General features: G+C 43.5%; 1 protein-coding gene across 1 annotated transcript in view; it reads right to left on the bottom strand.

The window, feature by feature from the left end:
• Window positions 1-2,512: 2,512 nt before the first annotated feature.
• GABARAPL1 (GABA type A receptor associated protein like 1) overlaps window positions 2,513-24,553 on the bottom strand; it is a 52,366-nt gene continuing 30,325 nt past the window's right edge. Inside the window, exons 3-4 of the mRNA XM_026713257.2 lie at window positions 11,432-11,550; window positions 2,513-4,207 (exon numbers count right to left, since the gene is read on the bottom strand). Coding sequence (XP_026569042.1) covers window positions 4,142-4,207; window positions 11,432-11,550 — 185 coding nt within the window. The 3' untranslated portion in view covers window positions 2,513-4,141. The remainder of the gene's footprint in view (window positions 4,208-11,431; window positions 11,551-24,553) is intronic.

Raw genomic sequence — 24,553 nt, 5'->3', positions numbered from 1 at the left:
TCTCTACATCCCTCCCTCCATATCCCATTCACTTTCTCCTCCCTCCCTCTTTTCTTTCTCTCTACCTCTCTCGCTTTTTCTTTCTCTTTCCTTCTTTCTCTTTCTCTCTCCCTCCCTCCCTCCACATCCCATTCACTTTCTCCTCCCTCCCTCCTTTCTTTCTTTCTTTCTTTCTTTCTTTCTTTCTTTCTTTCTTTCTTTCTCATTCCCTCTTTCTCTCTCTCTTTCTCTGTCTCTCTTTCTTTCTCTCTTTCTTCCATCCCCCTCTTTCTATGTCTATCCCCTTTCTTCCTTTCTCTTTCCCCTTTTCTTTCTTTACTTTCTTGTCTGTTCCTTCTGTCTTTCTCTCTCTCTTTCCCTTTCTTTCCCTTTCTTTTCTTTCTTTTTTATATCTTTCTTTCCCTCTCTTTTCTCTCTCTCTCTCTCTCTCTCTCTCTCTCTCTCTCTTTCTTCCTTCCTTAACCTATCTACCTATTTTCTGCCCAGACAGGTGTGGCCTAATCTGTCAAAGGCCTGGCCTAATCCTGCATCACCCCATTTCCCCTTTCAGAGGCTCCAGCCCTTAATCTCCCCATTTCCTCCCTCATGACCGCCTCTTTCATCATCCCATGGCCATGACTTTACCTTCCTCCCATGGCTGGATGTCAGGGAAGGCAAGCCAGGGCTGAGCCATTGTTGACACTGGGCTCCCCACCAGACCCCAGTCGCCCTTGTCATGAATGCCTGCAGCCGCCGTGTGTGTCAGCCTTCAAGATTTCTTTCCTTTGCTTTGCATCTTTCGGCTGTCATAAGTAATGCGGGGGGAGGGGTGAAATAGTTGTGGGAAGTGAGCTGGAGATTTTTCAAATAACTATAAGTTGGAGGGGGAGTTTCTTGTTTATGCTTCTTTCCTGTGCTATGCGCAAGTGCACCTCTTTATCAAAATAGGCCACGGTCAATGGACAGATGCCTGCATCACCACCTGAAGATGCCCACTTGATATTACTCACTACTTTAATTAGATGGATAATTTGAACCATTGCCATCACTTTGTGTATGTGATTTTCTCACTCAATTCTTCAGATTCAGAATTTTTTTGATGCTACCAGTTGATTTCCAGTAAAAGATATCTTTTCTCTAATTAATGGAGTATAAGTGTTTCTTTCTTGGATTTTAAATGGAGCACCAGCTGATATTATTCTGAATCTCAGTTTACCAACCCACCTGGAAAATTAATACTTTTTCTTCTGAGGGGGTCTGAAAACAATGACCAGTCCAGTCAGTGACCAAGAGGATTTGGGAGCCACTGGAAGACCAGTTTACCTGCTTCTAGATGCTTCAGGGGAGGCCGAGCTACTAGCCGGGCTACATCTTGATGAGAAGCCTGCTGTAAAACCTAAATGGTCCCTGGGGGTCAGCTGGAAGGAACCGGAGGAAGAATCCCCTCCAGGGGTGACCACTACTCGATGGCATCAGGGAGAAGAAGTGTGGCAAGAGGAACAAAAGAAGAATTATTAGCTCAAGCCATAAATCTTCTGAAGCTGTCAGAGGAATCCAGCCTGATCAAAGGTATGAGAGGGGAAAAGGGGAGGCAACCACAGCTGTGAGAGCCCAGGCAGCTGTCTCATAAATCAACCTGGGCCAGTTCAACAGGCAGGAGCAGCCCAGGGCCCCCGATTGGGGGAGCAATTGCCAGAAGGCTCTCCCGTCTGTCTCTAAGGTCATTACAATATAATCCTAGCAAGATTAAGTGGCTTTGGGTTTTCGGGCTTCCTGGATCTTATGGTTTTTAATCTTTAGTTCTGGATGGTGTTGCACTATTCCAAAGCAATCCAGTGCACAATTTGGGGTCCTCCTGGAATCCTAACTCCTGTTCAAGGAACTGGTGGCAGCTGTAGCTAAAAGAATATTTGCACAACTTTGTCTTGTGTGTCATTTGGTCCCTTTCTTAGATCAGGAGGAATGTATTGGTCATGTTCCTAGGGATATTACTACAACATGTTCTATATATGTCTATCCTTGAAAAATGTCTGGAAGCTTCTATTGGAAGTGTCCAAAATGTAGCAACACGGGGATTTACAGGTGTATCTTGTAGGAAAGGATTTTTCTATTGCAGTCCCTATCCTTTGGAACATATATCCTGAGATTAGATTGGTCCTGACCATACCATCTTTTTTGAAGTTTTAAAGATTTGGAAGTATTCCTGAGAATGTGGCTCAGGTTAGTTGGAGTCCACAGGATTTTCTTAGTTTATTAAATTGGATTTTACCTCAGTTATTATTATAGACTTTTAACTCTTGATTGGTTTTTGTTGTCATTTTGTATGCTGTTTTACATGTTATTAGCAGAGTTGTTATGGTAAGATGGTATTACATTGAGTATATACATTGAATTGATCAATCAATCATCTGTGCTAATGGCCCAAATCTATCAGTTTTAGGAAAAATTATACAAAAATTGTGTTCTTTAATGTACCTTATGTGTAGTTGTAGCCCAAGTTAGCTGTATTATTAAACATAATTCCAGACTTCCATTTCAGATTTTCAAGTGTGTATTTATTTGACTAACAAAATTCTTACAAAAATCTAAAGCTGTCTTGGTTCATCACAGAAAAATAATACATAGCACTATCTTTTATAAGTTGAAGCTAAGCAATAATGAAAAATGGCACAAAGCAATTAAAACTTATAGAGTATTTTACGTGTATCAATGAGTAAACTGAAATTTTATTAGCATCCTTTAATGATTAGTAGCAACATAGGGAATGAATTCAGCATTAGAATAGAATTAATTGTAACAGTGGTATCCAGTTTTATTTTATTCCGAACAAAACAAAGAAAGCTTAGTCCTCATTGTCTGGCTATTGGGGTAGCATATTCCAGTAATTCCTTCTAGCAGTTTTCATCCTAAAAGTTCTCTCAGCTATGCCACACTCCTAAAACAGCACTTCAGTCCATTTCATGGATTCCTTTGTTATTTCCAAAAATTATTAGAACGACACTTCAAAGTAGGAAAAACAGAGGCTAAGAGTGAGTCAATTTCTCTAATTTTATATACAGATATAATATTTTAATATTTTCCAAGTTACCCTAAAACTAAGAAGCATAAGACACAGTATAAAATGTCATAATTTTTATTTTTACTTGCCATTATATACAGGAAATACAACTATCAGTTGTTTTGGAAACTGCTTTGCTTAGTTGAGTAAAATATTTCCTTTTAAAGATTATGATTAAGCACAAGTAGAGAAGTATATGGAAGATTGTTATCATAAAAAGGATTATTTCATAAGAAGTTGCAGAATATATATTTTAGCAAGGCTGTGGGTAAAAGTTAACTTCAGAGGGTTTCAGTCATAGGGTTTCATAATGCAGTTTCAGCTGCTGTAACCATGATCTACATGGGAATAGCCTTTACTAACAAAGCAAAGACACAGAACATCACAGAACATTCATGCAATTAGTGAAACTGAATACCAAAGTCCAAATTCTGATTATATTGAGAAAGAATGTGTTATATACTTGTTGAAGTTCAATTGAACTAACTAGGTAACTACTATTTATGCACAACTTTCTTGATAAAAAGAAGCGTTAACATGATTCTGTTAACCAGACTACTAGTGCAATATATGAACTGAATTAAGAACAAGGGATTGTAATTATTATAATGATGTTAGAAAACAATCATTGATGTTATGCTCTTTCATGCATTTGATGGGTAGACAGGTCAGGAAAATAAATATATTAAAATAAAGAACATTAACTGTGGGGTGTTGAAGGAAAGGCCAATTGAGATTGAATAACTTGCTATTCAATCTTTTGACTGACTTGGCATGGAAAAAGAATATATTATATTGCTAAGGAATTTCTTACCCACTCCTGTGTTTTCCTTATTCCCTCATAGTAAACTTGACATGTCAGTTATGAGAATGGAAGTTGATGGAATATGACAAAGCACCAACCATCAGATGGTTTTAAAACCCTTGTTCTTTTCTTATGATTGAATAAAATAGTAATTTATTAAAAGGTGCAAGAAACAATGACATGAAATACATGGTTTGTCATCCAGCCTTTTTGCCTGTTTCCTACTTTTGCTGGACACAAATTCCTTCCATAATAACTTTTTCAGTCCAATCCATCTGTAAGGCTAGCAATGCATAGAATCACTTGCCATAAACACTTTCATCACTGTAAGCCACATAGAGAAAATAATCTTCCTCATGATTATCCTATTAAAAGATAAAAAGGGGGTAGGGAGAAATAGAGATCACAGTCAGCTATATAGAAGTGGGGACAGCATGTCAGACTTAGCATGTAACAGCTTATAATAATTTTAAATGTTCTTTTAAAAAGAATTTTGTAGGTAAAGCAGGAAGAGTTTAGTGAAACAACTATAAGGAAAATATCCATAAGGAAAATTTCCAATCAGAAGCACAGAGAGAGGAAACCTTTTTTTAGCATTCTGATGTGTTCTATTTTTACATTTTTGTCACCTTGAAACTTTGTTCCTTAAAATCCTGGTGGTGGCAGTATCTAATCAACCACAATTGCTAAAGCAGATTAGATTTATTAGTGACTTAAAAGAGAAAAAACCAGACATCCACAACTTCTCCAGGCAAGCCTTCCACTGATTGTTCTCACAAATAGGAACTTCCCTTAATTCTGTTAGATCTCTCTTTGATAAGTTTTCATCCAATACTTTTTGTGCTGCCCTCAGGTATTTCAGAGAATAGGTAGAATGTCTCTTCTCTTTGTCAGCCTCTCAAATATTGGAAGATTGCTATCATATCACCTCCTATTTCATCTTTTATTAGACTAGGCATAACTAATTCCCAAAACTATTTACTGTACATTTTAACCTCCAGCCCCCTAATCATTTATGTTGCTCTTCTCTTCTCCCATTCTACAGTCTCGACATCTTTTTTTTAATCCTGCTGACTAAAGCTGGACTCATTATTCCAAGTGAGGTCTTACTAGTGCAGTATAAAGCAGTAATAACACTTCATGTGATCTTGATATCTTCTGTTGTTGCAAGACTGTATTGGCTTTTGTTTGGCAACAGCAGCACCTTGCTGGCTCATATATATGGACTCTTTGGGGATTGGGTAAAAACACCACACATCCTGGCACCCTTCAAGTTCTGGAAAAAGCAGAATGAGGGAGCCAAACTTTGAAAAATCAGTTAAAGAAATTAGCTAGGATGCCCTGGACCAATAAAATATTGCCCTTAGCCCTATTTAGGATTAGAGCTAAAACTAAGGGCTGATGTAGGATGAATTCGTGTTTTGATTATCCATTGCCAAGTACGGAAGGTGGGGGCATTCTACCTGAAATACCTGATCTGTTCATAAAAAGATATGTGAACAAGTATTGGGTTTTTTGTCTTCTCTTCGACATGAAGGCTTGGTGGCACGAACAGTTCCTTTGGAATTTCCAGTCCATAAGATCAGTGGGTGTTGATTCGTAAATGGAAGGAGGAACCTCTACTGACTACTGAATGTGTTGTCTGGACAACTGAGAAGTGTTGGACTTATTACACATGAGCGAAGGTGGTGACTGAACCTGAAAGAAGTTGGGACTGAAAACAAGGACTGAAAACCATCTTTAAAAAGACTTGAATGGGTGGTGGAACAGAACCCCCCCATCTATTTCAAACATTTCTATTAGAATTTCGGGTGACCCCAGACAAAGAACAAAAGTGTTGTTGGTGATTCATGTGTCAGATCCCATAGATCTGGGATGCTGCCATTCTGATGGGGGGGGGGCTGGGTGCATTCTTTAGTTTATAGCCATTTTCCTGATGCCTATGTATCCTGTACTTTGATTTACCTCCTTGGAAATGTAAGGAGGGAGGGCCATCTGTTTTATCTCAGTTCCAAAGCCTCCAGCAAGAGATGCCTGGGAACAACTTCTTATCACCTTCTCAGCCTGCACTTCTCAAAATAACTTTGCACCTGTGGATTGGCTTATTCAACATTGGACTGAAGGGAGGGGTTTCTAACTGCTTTATCCTAACTGAATTGCCCAGGAAACTTTAGATCCTGCTTCCTTTATCTTGCAATCCCTTTCCTTCAATAAAAGGTTCCTTTTGAATTGTTAATTATTTCAAGAGTTTTATTTTCTTGAACATACATGAGAGAAATAAAAGTGGTTTGTTACAAGTAAAGCCTACCGAGAAAGATGTCACACCATTACTGTGTTTCCCTGAAAATATGCCAACGATGTCTGGTAGCAGCTGCAGCCCACTGGCTCCTTAGCCAGCACACTGGGGTTGCACAGCTGAGTTCGATCACTGTGACCACCCGGCTGGCCTTCTAAGCAGCAGGTGGAGGCAGAGGCATGAGGGAGGTACAAGGAAAGAGACAGTGGGATGGAATGGGCGGGTGGCTGCGGGAGGCCCATCCTCATGGCGACACCACTAGCAGACAGGACGCAGAGGCAGGGGAGGCATGCAATCCAGCCCGCCAAATGGACTGCACAGCTGCCTGCCCCATCATTCCGTCTGTCTTTGCTTGCCCACAGCCATGATGGAACAAGAGGTCAAATGACACATCCAGATCGTGTAGTTCCCCCTTATGCCTCCCACAGCTGCTGCCTGGTGATCGCAGCATTTGGACCCACCTGCGCTGTGAAGGCTATGGCTGCTGCTGGGCACAATCAGTCCCTGCATGCTCACTGCCTCCTGTGCTGGCCACCCCATCCCCAGCATTGACAATGTTAACTGGGGATTTTTTGGGGGGTAGAGCTTATATTAGGAACACACTAAAAATCATGCCAGGACTTATTTTCCGGTTGGGTCTTATTTTGGGGGAAACAGTAGAAACTAAAACCATGGATTTGCAAATTGTAAGAATTAGGTGATAATGTGTGGCTTTTCTTATTGACAGTGTGGTTGCTGTTATCATTGCTGTTATTGTGGATCAATTTATGGGTGTGAAACACCAGGTAATAGTTATGAGGGAGTAGATTCTAATTCTAATATTCCTGAAGATAATACACCAGAACAGTCTGGGAAATGAAGGAAAAATTTGCAGGCAAGTGCATAAAATTCAATTTAACTAAGTGTTGGGTGTGTGGTAGGCCTTTGATAGCTCAGTGGTCTATGAGAGTAGTGCCTCTGAGCCCATATTTTCTTCTCTCTGACTCTAAGGAATCACACCAGTAATTGGATGGATACAAACCAACATATGTGGGAGTTAAGTAATATTCCAACTGGCTTCTATTGTTTAAACAGAAGTAAAGGAGATCAAATGTTGGGGAGAAGCTAATGTATCTGGACTCAAACGTATGACCAGATACCAATCATGAGAGTCCCTGTAAACTGTACCCAACTTAAAATAACACACACTCAAAAACAATGGTCTTATATATCAAATAAGTTAAGATTGGGATGCCTATGCAGAAAGCAGAATAAGGAAAGGATAGTAAAACAGTTAACAGAATGAACCTGGGGTTGGCAACATTAACCTCAGAATTCACTGAATACTAGAAAATTTACAAGTGGCCAAGGGATAAATGTACAAAGAAAAGGTATTTAGATGTGTAGGAGCAACCCTGTAGGCTATGCCTATCCCATATGGAGGATAAAATACGACCATAGCACCAATCGGATGGGATGGCAATTGGAAGGACCTTTTCCTAAGGGACAGCCAGCAAGAAAATGTCAATACTGGATATGAATCAAGGACATACTGAGCACTGCCCCTAGATTGGGCTGGAATCTGCTACCCTGGGGTAGTTTTTTACTAGAAAATGGAAAGGATAATGACATACAGATCTCCTCATATAAGAAATATAGGGAAAAGAGAGATACAGCTAAAGCCCCAGAACAAAGTTAGAAGGGTATATGGTACACAGATAGAATAATAGCATATAGATAGTCCTTGAAATACAACAGGTCACTTAACAAATGATCAGATTAAATTAGATTGGAAGAGATCTTGTAGGTCATCTAGTTCAACCTCCCACTAAAGCAGACCCTATACCATTTCTGACAAATGGCAGTCCAATCTCTTCTTGAAAGCCTCAAGTGATGAAGCTCCCACAACTTCTGAGGGCAAGGTGGTTGATCGATTGGTTGATTGTTCTCACTGTCAGAAAATTTCTCCTTACTTCCAGGTTAAATCTCTCCTTGTTCAGTTTCCATCCATTATTCCTTGTCTGGCCTACTGGCACTTTAGAAAATAGCTTGACCCCTTCCTCTCTGTGGCAGCCCCTCAAATATTGGAAAACTGCTATCATGTCTCTCCTGGTCCTTCTCTTTACTAGACTAATCATGCCTAGTGCCTGTAACCATTCTTCATATGTTTTAGTCTCCAGCTCTAGAATTACTGGCTATTGAGGTAGGACAAATCAGAGAAGCTATGATCCAAAATAAAATTGTTCTAAGATTACACATTAGCTTGTGAAGAAGGACTATGTGGAAAATTTAATTACACCAACATTGTTTATAGATAGATGATAATCATAAAGCAGTAATGGATATTGCACAAGGAATCAGGAAAGTGGCTAAAACTCCTGAAGAAAAGTATGAAAATATGTGGGGCAATTGGAGTTGGTTAACTAATTGGCTTTCCAATTTTGGATGGCTAAAACAAATATTGGCAGGACTAGTATTTTTGTTATGATAGGTATTATGTGCTGTGTTTGTATCCAATGTTTCCCATGATGTCTTTCACTTTGCACCAAAACACTGGGATCAGTAGTTAAAAACATTTCTTGAGAAGATGAAGATTCAATTTATGCTATCCAATATAGCCAAAAGTGAATATTTATCAGAGTATATAGAAATACATGGGGTTTTATTTTGATAAATATGCACCAGTATGATGAATCTTCAGAGACAGTCAAATCTTCTGTGTAGTGGAAATTTATTGAATAGAAAAATTTTTTTTTGCCATAATGGGAAGAAAAAAAATGGTAGTCTAAAGGCAGGATGTAAAATAGACATGTAGGCAAAAAATAGCTGGGTCTTCAGAGTGGGAAAAGAAAGAATACAAGCTATAAAAACAGCTACAAAAGGAAATGGCTAGCCAGGGAACATTTACTGAAGGGGATAATGGGAAAGATAACTGAATTGGAAAACAGGAAAGGCAAAACTGAAAAACAAGAAAAATATACTAAGAATCCATAAAAAGCCCAGAATTCAAAACAGGCAACTGAGCATGTCTAATTAGCAGGTGAATATTATTTGACACATCTTGCATAAATTATCTCCCAATTTTAATGTACATGTGATGTTTGATTTAGTACAGGGGTGTCAAAACTCAATTTCATTGAAGGCCGCATCAGCATTGTGGTTGCCCTGCAGGATGGCTGGGGTGTGTGGCCAGCTTGGGTGTGGCCAGCTCGACATTGCTTGCATTGTGGGGGGCTGTTGGGATCAGGCAGGGCTGGGCGGGGGATAGAGGCATCTCTGGCAGAAGGGAGCAGGACCAAAGCAGGTGCGATCCACTGAAGGAACACAGGCAGGTGGGTTGCAGTGAAGCAGCCCAGCTAGTCGCCATCATCACCATGCTGTGGCCCCTGCATGCTTGACCCCTATCAAATTTCATCCTCCAGCAAGCCTGCCACCCACCCACTTCCCAGCAAATGGGAAAGGCCAGGAGCTCCCATCCCCAAGAGGCAGCTGAGGCTCTGCAGCCCTCACATGCAGGTGGGTCCATGCCTCATGTTGGTGGGTGTGATGGTGATGATGACCGGCTGGGCTGCCTCATGCCAACCCCAGCATCTATGTTTGCCCATGGCCACCACAGCTGGAACAGAGCAGGTGGCTGCACAGTGGCTGCCTGACACATCTGGCAGGCCAGATTGTGTGCCTCCACCTGCTGCCTGGAGCATCACCCACTTGCACTGCACAGCCTGCAGTGCCCCAGTTGCCTCTGGGGCTCCCCACCTTTCCTATTTGCTGGGGCCTTCACGAATGAAGCAGTGGGCAGAAGACTTGTCCCACATGTGCAGCGGAGTTAGAAGACAAAGTTGGATGACTCCACCTCCACCCTGTCACCTGCCTCCCCTCACTTCATGGTGGCAGCACTGGCTTCAGGGAAACGTAAAGACAAAGGGGGGAGGCACGCAATCTAGCCCACCAGATGCACTGGGCAGCTGCTGGGCTGCCTGCCCCATCCCAGCTGTGACGGCAACTGGCAAGCAAAGACAGACAGTGAGATGGAGCATGCAGATGGGTGGGTGGCCATGCAGTACTTCCAACGGGCCAGATCACGTGCCTCCTCCCCTGTGCATCTGCCTCTGCCTGCTGCTTAAGGCCAGGCTGGCAGTCATAGTGCCCCAGACTCACCTGCACTGCACATGCTGTGGAGCCCCTCAGCCAGCAGGCTGTTACTGGACACTGTCAGCCCCCATATACTCACTGCCTCCTGTGAGCACTCTGGGGGACATCCGGATGGGGTGGGCTGTGGCAGCAGTGATCTCCAGGACAGCCCTACAGGCCAAATCTGCTCCTTATGTTTGACATGTCTGGTTGAAGGCTTTGTTCCTCCCTCAAATAATAAGGCCAGCACATGCAAACAGCAAACCTGGGCCATGGATGGTGTTGGTTCTTGCACCCAGCCTTAGACCCATGGGGCTGCCCTGCCACCTCGACCCTGTCCCCTGGTGTCCTCGGTCTGCAGGGCAAGGCAGTTCCTGGAGAAGTCAGGTGCCGCCTCCTGTGCGCATACCCAAGTGGCAGGATGGGGGCAGCCCCTTATAGGCTCCAGGGCAGCCCCATGGATCTAAGGCTGGCCATATTCTGGCCAGGATGGCTGCCACCAAGTTGTAGATTAGCACAGGTTGCTCTGGGCCAGGCCAAGGCACCATGGGCTGGTCCTTTGCTACTCCCAGGGCAGCCCCACAGGCCAGATCTAACCACCATGCAGGCCAGATCTGGCCTGCAGGCCTTGAGTTTGACACCCCTGATTTAGTATGAAATATGTAGGTGGCAGTTGGGAAGAGTGTAACCTCATAGGACCTCAGCCAATGGGAAACAAGGTGGGGTGTAGCTGCCAGGACAGGGTTATATAAAGACAAGAATATTTTAGATTGGAACTTTGAAGAAAACCAAGCTTTGAAAGCTTCCCTTTTGCAATAAAACTTATTGCAATAAAAAACAAAAACAAAAGGCTTTCACTGAGTCTTGGCTGGTTATTGGTTAGACGAGTTTGCCTTTGGTCACAAAGGAAAGTAGCCTGGAGTATATAACAATAAATAAAAAGCTGTGCATCTGTAGATTTCAGACTGAGTAAGTGTTTCCCCAATAGGTGCTTGAAAGTCACTCAGAAAAAAACAGAAAAGCTTCAGAGATTAAGCTTTGAGATACAATAGAGCAATGGGCAAGTGGAATTTAGTTGCATGTAGAAAGCAAAAGCACTGCACTAAATAAACAAAGCCGTGTTATTTACTATGCACTATTCCATCATTTCCACTATTAAAATAGAAGAAATTCTAGTATTTACCTCATACAGCTGGCCCATAGTTGCACTGGTAGGAGGAATAGTGTTGTTGACAAAGAAGAACAAGGCATCTTCTGGCCTCAAGTGGATTCTCTTTCGAATCAAGAAATAGAATTGACCAACTAGAAAAGGTAGAAGAGGTAAGAAAGAGTAAAGAAAAATGCATCAGATATATAGTAGATAACTCTCAACTCCATTTGGTTGAATAGGCATTTTTACTAGGAGATGTTGATTGCAGTAAAGTCAAGCAGAATCTTAAAATTCCCACACACCAGTACAGAACTAAAGCTCTGGTTTCTCCTAGCCCCCCGGTCCATGTGTGTTTAGCCACCATTTTGGAAAGTGTTGCAGTGTTTGGATTGGTGAAATTCCACCCTTAGAGATGCCAGTGCACCAGCACAAACTGGATTCCACAATACTCTGTTCTTCCTCAACTGTCAATTTTCCTAACCAATTTCCCATAATAAAACTATATAGCTTTATTGCCCATTTGTTTCCCCCTCCCTTCCCTGATTGATGGCAGAATGCCGGCAAAGCAAAGCTGAAGTTGGTGGATCTGACAGATAGATCATTTCCCCACACCCAGAAATCTTCCATAAAGTCTGATTGCCTTTTCTGTCTGAAATGAGATAATGAGAACACTGATATTTTTCTGGTATTATGTAAAGTATTTTAATTTTAATCCTGGAACACTGGAGAACTACCAGAGGACTGGAAAAGAGCTGATGTTGTTCCCATCTTCAAAAAAGGGGAAAAAAACAGACCCAGGAAACTATAGACTGTTGAGGTAATTCCCCGTTAGGAGAATGAGCGCATACAGGGAGACGTATTTGAGAGAAGTGTTGAATAATACACACACAGCACACAGATACACTGTACAGTAAATGTAGGTTTTTACTTCCAGAAACTTTTAAGCAAAGTTCAAAATAAGCAGTCCAAAGTCATTCACAGGTAAAACCAGTCAGTTTTCAGTCCAGGGATAATCCAATAACAAAGTCCAGTGTCAAAAACAGTTCAGTATCAGACTTACATTATTATTGTTATCCAAGAATAACAGTCATTAGAAAAAATGGAGGAACGGCAATACTCAGGTAGTTCAGGTAGTTCAGCTCATCCAGGATGGCACATCAATGCGAGCTGTGGCAAGAAGGTTTCCTTCCTGTTATACTGGCTTCAGTGCTTCTTCATAACTGTCCTTCTAATATTCTTCCAATGCCCTTTTTTGTTCTTCAACTATCTGGTATATTTGCAATATTCTATACCCACACATTTTCCTAGGACGTGTTTGTCAACATTGCTCTGAGGATGAAGAACATGATTTATTTACATTATTTTTCTAGTCTTCCTATCCAGGCCCTTTTATTCTACTTGAGTCCAGTCACTTCCAAGTATATAGAGATACTCCTCGAATTATAAATGTAATGGAGCCTGCCAATTCCAGACTGAAATGGAGCTTCCTGGGGTGTGTGAATTTGCCCCATGGAAGCTTCATTTTGGCCTGCAACAGGCCAGGGGAGGTGTGCAGAGGGCCGGAGCATCAGAGGGCTGGATCCACCCCTCGGAAGCTCCATTTCAGCCTGCAACATGCCAGGTAAGGTCTCTGAAGTCATGAATGGAGTGTCGGAGGGGCAGATCTGCCCCTCAGAAGCCCCATTTTGGCCAGCAACATTCAGGGCAAATGTTGCAGAGCCTCTGTGGTTGTTGTTTGTAAGGGCTAACAACTGCAAAACTACAATATTCATAGTTTCGGGACTTGTTCACAAACACTAGGGGTGTCTATTGTATAACTTCAAATGTTCACTAAGGTGACACTCGTAACCCGGAGATTATCTGTATCTAAAGACTGGAATTGCTTGGGTATTAATTGGCTTAATAATACTTCTTCCACTGAACTTTAATATCTTCTTCATTCTTGATGTCAGCTTGAAAGATGGCAGGTATTTGTAGTGATCATCTTCATCCGGACTCTTGATGGTATTTCCATAGATAATCTTGATTCCTTTTGTTCTCACTATTTTTTCTTGATTGATAATAAGCATGGCACATTTGTCCAGTCCAAATTCCACTGCAACATCTTGGCTGTATATGGGGACAGTGTTGAGCAGCAATTCTATATCAGATGGTATTTTTCCATATATTACAGATTGTCCATGTAAAAGAGGTGGGAGAGTCTGTTTTTGATGTTTGATAGCCATGGCCTGAGTTATTCAGTACTATTGATAGAGGAATTATTCAGTATTAATGATAGTGGCAAACAACTGGCGAAAGCAAATCTCCTTGAAAAATTCTTCTTTTGATATTAACCTCTCCAAAATCTAACATCATTGACTTGCTGCTATTATTATTATTATTGTTATTGTTATTGTTATTGTTGTTGTTGTTGTTGTTGTTATTATTATTATTATTATTATTATTATACATGAAAATAACTGTACACAGCAAACAAGATAACTATGCTGGGTTTCGTATCACAAATCACTCATCGAACACTTCCCAATTTAGAACTGCGTGATGTATCGGTGGATTATGCGAGCAGATCCCAGTAAGGTGGCCTTCTGCATCTGACCAATGGTGATTTTGTCAGCGCCAATTGTTTTTAAGTGCTTGTCTAGGTCTTTAGGCACAAGCACCCAGTGTGCCGAGTACCACTGGAACCACCTGCACTGGTTTATGCCAGAGTCTCTGAAGTTTGATTTTCAAGACCTGATATCTGGTGATTTTTTTCAAGTGGTTTCTCATCAATTCTGCTGTCACCAGGTATTGCAATGACGATGATCCACACCAGTGGTTCCCAAACTTTTTCAGTCCACCGCCCCCTTTGTGCTACAAAATCATCCTCGGTGCCCCCCATCCAGGGTGGGATTTAAATTTCTGTAGGCATGGCCTAATTTGAGGGCTTGTTGGTCATGTGACTGGGTGGGCATGGCTTGCTGGTCATGTGACTGGCTGGCGTGGCTTGCTGGCTGGGAGTGGCTTGCTGGCCACATGACTGTGTAGGTATGGTTTGGTCATGTGACTGGGTGGGCGTGGTCAGGTGACTGGCAAACCAAATACAAGTGGTCCTCACTTAATGGCCGGTTTTTTAGCAAATGTTCTAATTTATGACTGGCCTCCCCAGAGATACTTGACCTGTTTTTGGAGTTTTGACAGCCATGCACACACATACACACTCCCTTCTAACCCTGCTGGAGCAGGTCATTAGACTAGAATTGGCAAAGCATCTCTGATTAGATTCTAGTAGTGAATAAAATCTAATCAGAGATGCTTTGCCAATTCCTGTTGATTTCTTTTATTTGTATTTCTTTATTTTATGTTGCATTGACATGTGTGTCCCTTCTTGTGCATAACCCAGAAGCTTTTGTGATTCTTTGCTGCAAAAATTACTGACCTCTGGTTTTGCTCGACTTTTCAAACATGCCACACTGCCGTGGTTTAAGTGCCAGCCCCGCAGGTCCACCCCATTGAGCCCGCTGCACCGGAGGGACCTGCCCAAGCAAGTCTGAGCGAAGCAGTGCACCAAGTCAATGGGGTGAGCCTGAGAGAGGGAAAGAGAGAGAGAGAGAAAAGAAAGAGAGAGAGAAAGAGAGAAGAAAAAAAGAGAAAAGGGAACAAGGGGGGATGGAAGGAAGGGACAGAAAGAAAAAGAAATAAAGAAGGAGGGAAGGAGAGAGGAGAAAGATAATGAGATATCTATTCTAGTTCAATCACCTGCTCCAACAGGGTTAGAAGGGAGGGTGTGTGTGTGTGTGTGCGTGCATGTGTGTATGTGTTCTCCTTGTAATTTACCAGTACATTTTGGTTTTGCCTTCTTCAGAATTGGCACTAATACATTGGGGAAAAGTATTTTTTTTAGGGTGGAGATCTGGTCCAATGGATCCTGTTTAAAGCCTCAACAAAATGTGAGAGCTTCCTGATAGTCTTGACCATGTTTCGTCCACAAAAGCTTTAATAGAAGCCAAAGATGTTTCAATGAGCTGGCAAAGATGTTTCAGTGTGGAAAAGGGCCTCAGTCTAAACTAGGCCTCATTTCAATCTGATGCATCAGCTCTCTCTCTCTCTCTCTCTCTCTCTCTCTCTTCTCCCTCCCTCTCCCATCTCTATTTTTCTCCCTCTATCTCCCTCCTTTCCTCCTTCTCAACTCTTTCTCTTTCTCTCTCCCTCTCCTTCTCTCTCTCTCCTCTAACTCTCTCTCTTTCTCTTTCTCTATGCCTCTTCCTCCCTCCTTCCCCCCCACTCCCCACCCCGCTTCCCAACTCCCACATCCAGGGAATAACTGTAAGGAAATTTGGCCATGTTCTTGCTGTCTCTAGAAAGAAACAAAAATAAACCTTGCATTCCAAAAGGAGTCAGACTGTTACCTCACAGTGCTGCAAGGTTGCTGCCTTAGATCACTGCTGAATCCTTTCAAAACTGAGCAAAGACAGAGAGAGGGGAGCAGACAGAGCCGAATTGAGCTGAATCTGTGTGTGTGTGTGTGTGTGTGTGTGTGTGTGTGTGTGTGTCACTCTCTCTTGCTCCCTGTCTTCTCTGTGTGTCTCTCACTCTCTTGGAAAGCCCTGTGTGCTCTCCTTGGGGCTCTTTGCTGTCCCTTTTTCTTTCTTCCTTTTGGAAATCTGGGCTGGCTGAAGAACGAGAGGAGGAGGAGGAGTGGGAGGAGGGAAGCCTCCACTGCGGCTTCTGCTCATTCCTCAGCTAGCCCAGATTTCCAAAAGGAAGGAAGAAAAAAGGATAGCGAAGAGCCCCAAGTAGAGCATGCAGGGCTTTCCGAGAGTGTGAGAAGCTTCTTTTCTTTCTTCTTGGCGAGTTTTTAGAATTCCAGGTTGGCTGAGGAATGAGCGCAAGCTGTGGCGGAGGCTTCCTTCATTCCTCTTCCCTTCCTTCTCCTCTCGTGTGCACCCTCCAGGCCTCACCACAGTCAGCTCCTTGGCTGTTCGCTGCTCTTGCAGCACTTGTGCAGCACAATCAAATTTACTGCACTTCACTCCATCTCCTCCCCCCGCTCCTCCTCCATTACAGTGCAGAGCATCTGCTCCAAGCTGACCCGGCCAGTGTCTCAGGCTGGAGAAAAGTCACAAATCTCTCCCAGCGGCTGAGGTGAATACAGCATTTACAAGGGCCAGGAAAAGAAGCAAGTAGAGGGGCGCTTCGCTCCTACTCTAGAATATGGAGTGAGACTCCATCTGCCGCCATTGCCCTTCTCTTCTCAGGGCAGGCAAGGAGTGAGGGGGAGGGGAGGGCGAGGGGCAGGGCAGAGCCAGTGGTGGGATCATCTGACAGGGAGCCACAGGAGAGGGTCCAAAGGGCCACATGCAGCTCCAGAGCTGCACGTTGCCGACCCAACCCTAGGTGATGCACGGATGCCATTGACTTGCAGCAGAGCAGTGCATCAGAGCTGCCGCATTCAAGGTGCCAGCTCCGGAATGGTGCAACAGTCAGTGGGGTGACCCCGCGGGTCCGGTGCTTTGAATGCCCCCTGCTGCATCTTAGTGCCTGCCTAAGGCATCCCCCCCCCCCCCAGAGGAGGTACCACCCACTTTGGGAACCACTGCTTTAGTGGTTGAAGAAGTTCATCCTTGAAGCACTTATAGTATTGACTTGTAATATTATCTGGGCCTGGGCCTTTGCCTGACCTCATTTTTTTAATGGCTTCTGATATCTCAAAGGCAATTATCGGGTTGCTCATAAGTTGTCTCTGGGTTTGTGATAGTTTAGGCAACTGTTGAAGTCTTAAAAGATATTTGTCTATTTTTGAGATATCTATGTCCTGTCTTTTATACAAATTTGAATAGGAATTATGAAAGGACTTTTTAATAAGTTCATTCTCTGTTATTACATTATTGCCTTCACAGATTTTTCCAATCATTGTCTTTTCCCTTTCTTTTCTTAATTTATATGCCAACCATCTACCTGGTTTATTTGCAAACTCAAAATGTCTTTGTTTTGCGTAGTTCAATTTTGTTTCTATTTCCTGTACTGTTAACATAGATAATTGTTGCAGTAACAATTTGATATGGTGTTAAATTTTAGGATCCATAGGTGTCTTTTGCAGCTGAATTTCTTTCTATCTAATTTCGCCCAATATCTTTTGCATCTTTTCCTGGGATTTTTTCTTCTCTAAGTGATTATACTGCATAAAATAGCCTCTCATAACCTATTTTGAGCTGTGGTAGCACAGTGGTTAGAGTGTAGTTCTGCAGGCTACTTCTGCTGACTGCCAGCTGGGAACCTTGCCATCACTTTGTATATGTGATTTACGTGCTTATTTTCTCAGATGCAGAATAATGCCAGATGGTGCTCCCTTCCAAATCCAAGAAAGAAATACTTAGATTCCATTAATTAGAGAAAAGATATCTTTTACTGGAAATCAAGTAGTAGCAACAAAAGAATTCTGAATCTGAGAAAATGAGCACGTAAATCACATATATAAAGTGATGGCAACATTCCCACACCCAATAGTTCAATTGGCTCATCCAATTAAAAGTTGTGTATATCATCATGTGGGCATCTCCAGGTGGTGATGAGGCCTCTGTCCTTGTTGATCTTGACATATTTTGATAAAGAGTTGTGGCTGCGCATAGCACAGGATAGAAGGCTAAGCAAGAACCTCCCCCAATTTATACAGTTCTGTTTTGTAACACCTCCAGCTCGCTTCCCATAACCATATCCCCTCTCCTCCCCCCGTCACTTATGACAGCCAAAGATGCTGGACTTTGTTGACAGAGAGTGCCATCTTGTGGACAAAAATTTAAATTGAAAAATATAAAGAAAAAATTCCTGTTCCTTTATGACAGGGGTGGGCAAACTATGGCCCGCGTGCCACATCCGGCCCGTTGGTCTGTCCAATCCGGCCCACCCCTGAAAAAAATCACTGGGCGTGGCCCCCAAAGCTGAAAAACAGTGCAGAGCGCTCTCGGGGTAGGAAAGAAAAGAAGAACTTTGCAAAGGCCTCGGCTGGGAGTTCGAAATCACCTTCGAGTGCGACCTCTCCGAAGGTGAGTCCCCGCTGATCCCCCCTTTTTTTCCGGGGCTTCCAGGCTTAAACTTTGCAAAGGCAAAGTTTGCAGGTGGGAGCGTCTTCCCGCCAAGGAATTGCAAATCTGACAGATAAAAGAATTAAAAGGTAAAAAGTATGAAGATATGGGAATTATTAGTGATTTAAATGAGAAAAGAGTATCAGAAAAAGGTAACGCTTAAAAGAAATGTCAATGTTTAAGAAATATTTGAAATAAGCTGAAATGAACTGAGAATATATTTATAACAAAAGTAATATTAGTGAATAGGATGAATTTGTTCCTTTTCTTATGTAAAAGTTGGAGAATTAAGTTAAAAATGGATAAGATAGAAAGTTGAATGTAGAAAATGAATAGATAATTATTGTCATATTTGCATGTAAAAGTGGTGACCCGGAATTATGTTGTATACTGAAAAGAGCTTTTTTTAAAAAAAAATTGAATAAAACTTTATTTTTTTAAAAAAGAGAGAGCGAGAAAGAGGAATGGCCCAGTGGCCCAGTTGAGAGACACGGCATCTCAGCTAAAACACGGCCAGTACCCCAAATGAGAGGCAGCTGTGGCCCAACAACTCAGCCTGGCAGTTCAGGGCCCCAGAAATTCCAAGACAGGTGTTGAGGTAGCTAGCTAGAGGCCAGCTAAGCAGCAGCAGCATGGTGCAAACAAAGGCCAGCTAAGCAGCGGTGGAACAGAATTGGATGGCAACAGAGCAGTGGCTGAGCAGCACGACAGACCAGCTGAACAGCAGCAATGCAGAGCTAAAGAATGGAACAGAGCGTCTAGAGCAGCACATCATACCTGAAAATCCCAGCAGTGGCCAGGCAACTGAAGGGCAGAAAGGCAGGGAGAAAAGGATAAGTACAAAACACTTCAAGACAAGGAGGAAAGGGATAAATTTTCAAGGCAGGGAGCAGAGGGCTGAAAGCAAAGCATCTCTTAACCAGAGATTTCCTGCAAAAAGCAATGCATATCAAAGTGCATACTTTTGCACTATCTACAAGCTGGTACTACATTTTTATTTTCAGCTGAGATACCATTTTTCTTTTCAGCTGAGATGTTATTTTTTCTTTCATCTTCTTATTCCTCTGTAATTTTATATATTCACCTATTTGTATATATTTGTGGATTACAAACTATATCTAGAGGGCAACTTTAAGTCCTAGCCAGAAGAGGGACCACAACATTAACACTGAAAAATAAAAATGTTTAATACTTTTACAAAAGTAAGATAAAAATAAAAAATCCTAAATTTTGAACATTTGAATATTTTAATTTTTACAAAAACGTTAAGTTTTTGAATTTTTGAAAAAATATTTAAATTTTTTAATATATTTAAATAAACTGGAATTTTTTAAATTTAAATGAATTTTTAATTTAGAATTTAATTTTTTGAAAATTTTTACATTTGTTAAATATTTTGTAAATTTTTAAAATTATCAATTATTAAATGAACATGAAAAAATATAGTCATGGAAATAAGATTGACATTGTTGCGATTTGCTAAATATGGTGTGCCCACAGAGGACCCAAATTACATATGTAACAAATGTAGACTAACTGAATTACTGAAAGAAAATGTAAAGGGTCTAGAGACCACTTTTGCCACTCCAAGTCTCAACCTACAAAACAAGGAACTCTAACCTAAACAAGAAAACTATATCCAAACCGAACACAAACAACTACTTGTAGAAGAAAAACAACATCAAGAAGAGCAATGTTCCTGTTGTCTAGTTCAACCCATACCAGTGCAGCCCCACTGGAGCTAAGTAATCAAGTTCATAGCCTCTCCCTGGAAGAAAACATGAAGACATCTGGAAAAAGAGTATCAAGTGTTCCTGTGATAAAAAGAAAAGTAGCCCAACATTCCCCAGAAAAAAGCAAATATTTATGATAGGAAATTCATTTCACAAGGGAACAGAATCAGTCATCTGTAAGCCAGGTATTCAATCTAAGGAGGTATGTTGTCTCCCTGGAGCTAAAATCAAAAATGTGTCTGAGAACCTTAATATATAATCAAGCCCACAGATTTCTTTTCTTATCCCTCATGTGGGGATGAATGACATGACAAACAACCTGAAAACAATATCAAGAGACTGCAATCAGCCTAGCAAGAAAGTGAGAGTTAGGATCACAAGTGGCATTTTCATCTGTATTTCCAACAAAAGATTGACATTGAATGAGGGAACAAAGGATTTTAGAAATAAACAATTGGCTTAAGGATTGGTGTTGCCAAGAAAAATTTGGATTCCTAGTCTATATTACCCACATGAAGGACTTCTGGCAAGGGATGGACTGCATCTCACAAGAACCGGGAAGAATGTATTTGGAAAATGACTGGTTCAGCTTGTCCAAAGGGCTTTAAACTAAAACTGAGTGCCAACTTTGGAAGCCATATTGAGATCTGATGCTCCCACACTGCCACAATTGAGCCTGGGAAAATGGGAGGGGGGAATTCATTGGAATATATCTAGTTAGGCATAATAAAATTATTTTGCTGATTCAAGGTCAGGTAGTGTTGTGCACAGTGAAAAGGAAATCTTACTTTGGGACGGATGGTGATTAGGCCATGTGATGAGTATAAGGGATGGATTTGTAGTTTTTACTTATTGCAAGAAAGTCCAGAACTTCAGATTTGGGATTCCACAGATGTGCCAGTTACTATCCAAATAAAAGAAACTTTTGAGAGATGCCTGTTATTGGTTGGAATGGAGGTTTGCTGGAACGCTGACATTATCCCAGATCTCTAAACAAATTCCAGCACCTAAAAGGGGGCTGTCAGGGGTGCTGAGCCCCAGCACTGACTCAAAAAAATGGAGTAGTGCGAAGAGTCAGTGAAGATGAAAGAAAGGGAGGAAGCTACAGAAGGGGCTATGGGACCAGGTACCAGAGAACTAATTGAGACCCCCTGCCCTCATTCTGAAGAATTTTTGCAAGTGATGGAAGCTGCAGAGAAAAGACGAAGGCTAGGCATGGATGCATGGAGAAGCTGCTAGACTGAGCTGAATCCAGAGAATGAACCAGAGGAGAAGCTGTCTGAACACCTTTCCTACTCCAACCCTCTGAGGACAGCCCATGAGACAGAGTGGAGAAATGGGGAGTGGGGTGTTAGAATCAGACAAGTCCCAAGACTGGAACCTGTTCCCTCCATCCTGAAGCCAGTTATTGGCAGGGATCCCAGAGCAATTCCAGCAATTTAAGATGGAAAGTTGTGTGTCTCACAGCCACAGTCTCTCCAGTTGAGCTGAGTCCTAACACAGCCCACATTCACTTTCCCTAGTCCAAGACTTGACAGTGGAACCAGCATAGCATTGGTCAGAGGTGGCTTAAGGATTGGCCCAGCATGGCAGGGCCAAGCAGCAAGGGAGGGGCAGCAGATGCAGCCAACATTGGGTACGTCACAACCCCCAAATCCTCCCCTCTACAGCCAGCAAGGTGGTTACCCCTGTGGAGAATATTCCTCCAGGGTGAGGATTCTACCTGGTCAGGGGTGGGTCCAATGCCAATAGATGCCAGCACCAGTTGCTCCACCTGGTTTGGGAGCACCCTGGACCCAAGGAGCAGCAGCGATCCCTCCTCAGCAAGGGGATCAGTGCAGACAGCAGGCTGTGGCCATCCCCCCTTTCCCAGTGTGGAGATGAGTTCAGCAGACAGCCCCTATTCAGCAAGTTCCAATCCAGCCACCCCTCAGAGCAACCCCAACCGCTTGTCAAATCTCAGCTCAGTCGCCCCTCAGGGTATCACTGCAGGGGGCTTTCCTGCAACTGGCTCACCACATTCCAGCTCAGCCCATGGTCCCCCCTCCAGACCAGACCCAGTGGCTTTTGACAGAAGGCATGAAAACTTTGCTTACTTTCTTACACAGATCTGGTCACATATAGATCAATTTGGAAATCACTATGCAACAGATCGTGACCTAGTTTCCACAATTATAGATGGGATGAATGAGGGGGACACTTCTGATTGGGTAGCTCAATTACACTATGAGGACGCCCCCAAACTACAAGATGCCAATGCATTTGTTGAGCTGCTCAGGGCTAGGTTTGAAAAGCCTGATAGAATAGGGGAGAGTGAAGACAAAATAATGGAAATGAAGCAAGGCAAGTAACCCTTAAAAGACTTTGTATGGGAGTTTAGAAGGGTCGCAAGCAACCTCATGGACCAGCCTGACAGAATATTTCTGCACTATTTTAAGAATGCTATTGATCCAGAAGTCAAAAAAGCATGCAGCATCAGAGGCATACCAGAGAGACTACAGGATTGATATGCCCTGTCCCTTAAGCTGGACAGGAAAATCTACTCACACTGAAAACCTCCCTCTGAGGGCCCTCCTAGGAGAACTTTGGCTGACAGCCTCTGACTAAACCTGCTGACACTGCTCTTCCCAACTCACAAGCGTTACAAAGTACTATCGATGTGGCCAGGCTAGTCATAGTGCAGCTGAATGTCTGGCTCCTGCACCTATTCCACAACCAAGGCGTAGTACAGCTGCCAGGGGCCAAAGAACTTCATGAAAGCCTTCAGACACTAGCCAAATTGCTAGACATACTGTAGAGCATTCCCTCCCCACAGAAGAGAGTGAGGAACCTTCAGTCAAAGAAATCCTCCTCATGGAAAATTGCCTTCAACTGCCCTCTGGGTGGTTTCTAGTTCCGAAACATGCCTTTCGGACTCCAAGGGGCCCCAGGGGTATTTATGCAACAACTCTGTTCTGTATTAACATTCTTGAAGACTCGCATTCCGATTGGTCCACCCGGACCGCAATGTGATTGGTTGACTGAACTCCTGTGATTGGAGCGCTAAGAATCTACCGCGATTGGCCGAGCCGATCGCGGGAGATTCGAAGCGCTGCCATTGGCCGCCGAGCCGCCGGCCGGCTGTATAAAACCAAGCGGCTCGCAAGCCTTTTCTATTCCTTTTCTTAAACTCACAATAAAGAGCTGAATGTTCACGCCCGAGTCTCGCCTCTCAATGCGAACCGATCTACCGATCTAACACTGGCGATGAAGGTGGGATCGTGAGGCGAGGAACCAACCAGCATGTGGCAAACGGCGCGCAACGACCCACAAGATGGCCAGCAGCACCCCGCCACCCACTCCATTCGACCCAGCCACTGAGGACTGGGAATCGTACACCAATCGCTTCCAGATGTTCCTGGAAAGCAGCAATCTCAAGGATACCAATGGGCAGAGGAAACGGGCCGTGTTCCTAACGCACTGTGGCCCCGCAGTATTCAAGATGGCCAAGGCGCTGACAAAGCCCGCCGACGTAAAAGAAATGGACTGGGCTGACCTTGAGCCCATCTTGCGCCGCCATTATGCCCCTGCCGTGCCCATACTCATCCGTAGGCATGACTTCTACCGGCGAGATCAGCGCGAGAGCGAAACCATAGGCGATTTCGTGGTCCAGCTAAGGAACCTAGGGGGTCTATGCGGGTTTGCCGACCTGGACGAGGCGCTACATGACTGAGTCGTCCTCAGACTCAGAGACCCCGTACTGCAGAGCCGGCTGATGGCCAAGGGCTACATCTCCCTCGCCGATGCCCTCGCCGAGGCAACTGCAACCAAGGCCACCCACCAGTCGGCAGCCCGGATGCGGCAGGCGAACACAACCGAACGACCGCCAAGCAACGAGGCAACCCCGGCACCAGCGAGGCCCGGAGAAGCCAGCTGCCGAGAAACAACCACACATCACGGTGACATCGACCCCCAATCTGACACCAATGACGAGGAAGAGGAGATCCACCGGCTACAGGCTGAGCGCGACCGGCGGGACCGGAGGGGACGTAAGTCGGGATTCCATTGCGCCGACTGTGGCGGCGACCACCCCTGCTCCAAATGCCGTTTCCTCAATGCCATCTGCCGGCATTGCAAGAAGCGGGGGCACATCGCCAAGGTGTGCCAAAACAAGAAAAACCACAGCCCACAACGACGAGGCAGCAGCCCCCGACGATGAGACAGCACCCCCACCAGAAACCGAGACCGCCAAACTGAGAGCCGGTGGAGCCGCGACGGCTGCAGCAGACAACTCAGCGAAGCACAGCGGCACGAAGAAACCCACCAGACGGTCGTCATCGGCCACTCATCGACCATGGACGCCCGAAAGGTACACGTGGAGG

This window comes from Pseudonaja textilis, chromosome 2 (genome assembly GCF_049901715.1).
Source record: "Pseudonaja textilis isolate UNSWEBS1 chromosome 2, rPseTex1.2, whole genome shotgun sequence".
NCBI lineage: Eukaryota > Metazoa > Chordata > Lepidosauria > Squamata > Elapidae > Pseudonaja > Pseudonaja textilis.
This window is presented reverse-complemented; position numbering and strand designations above follow the sequence as displayed.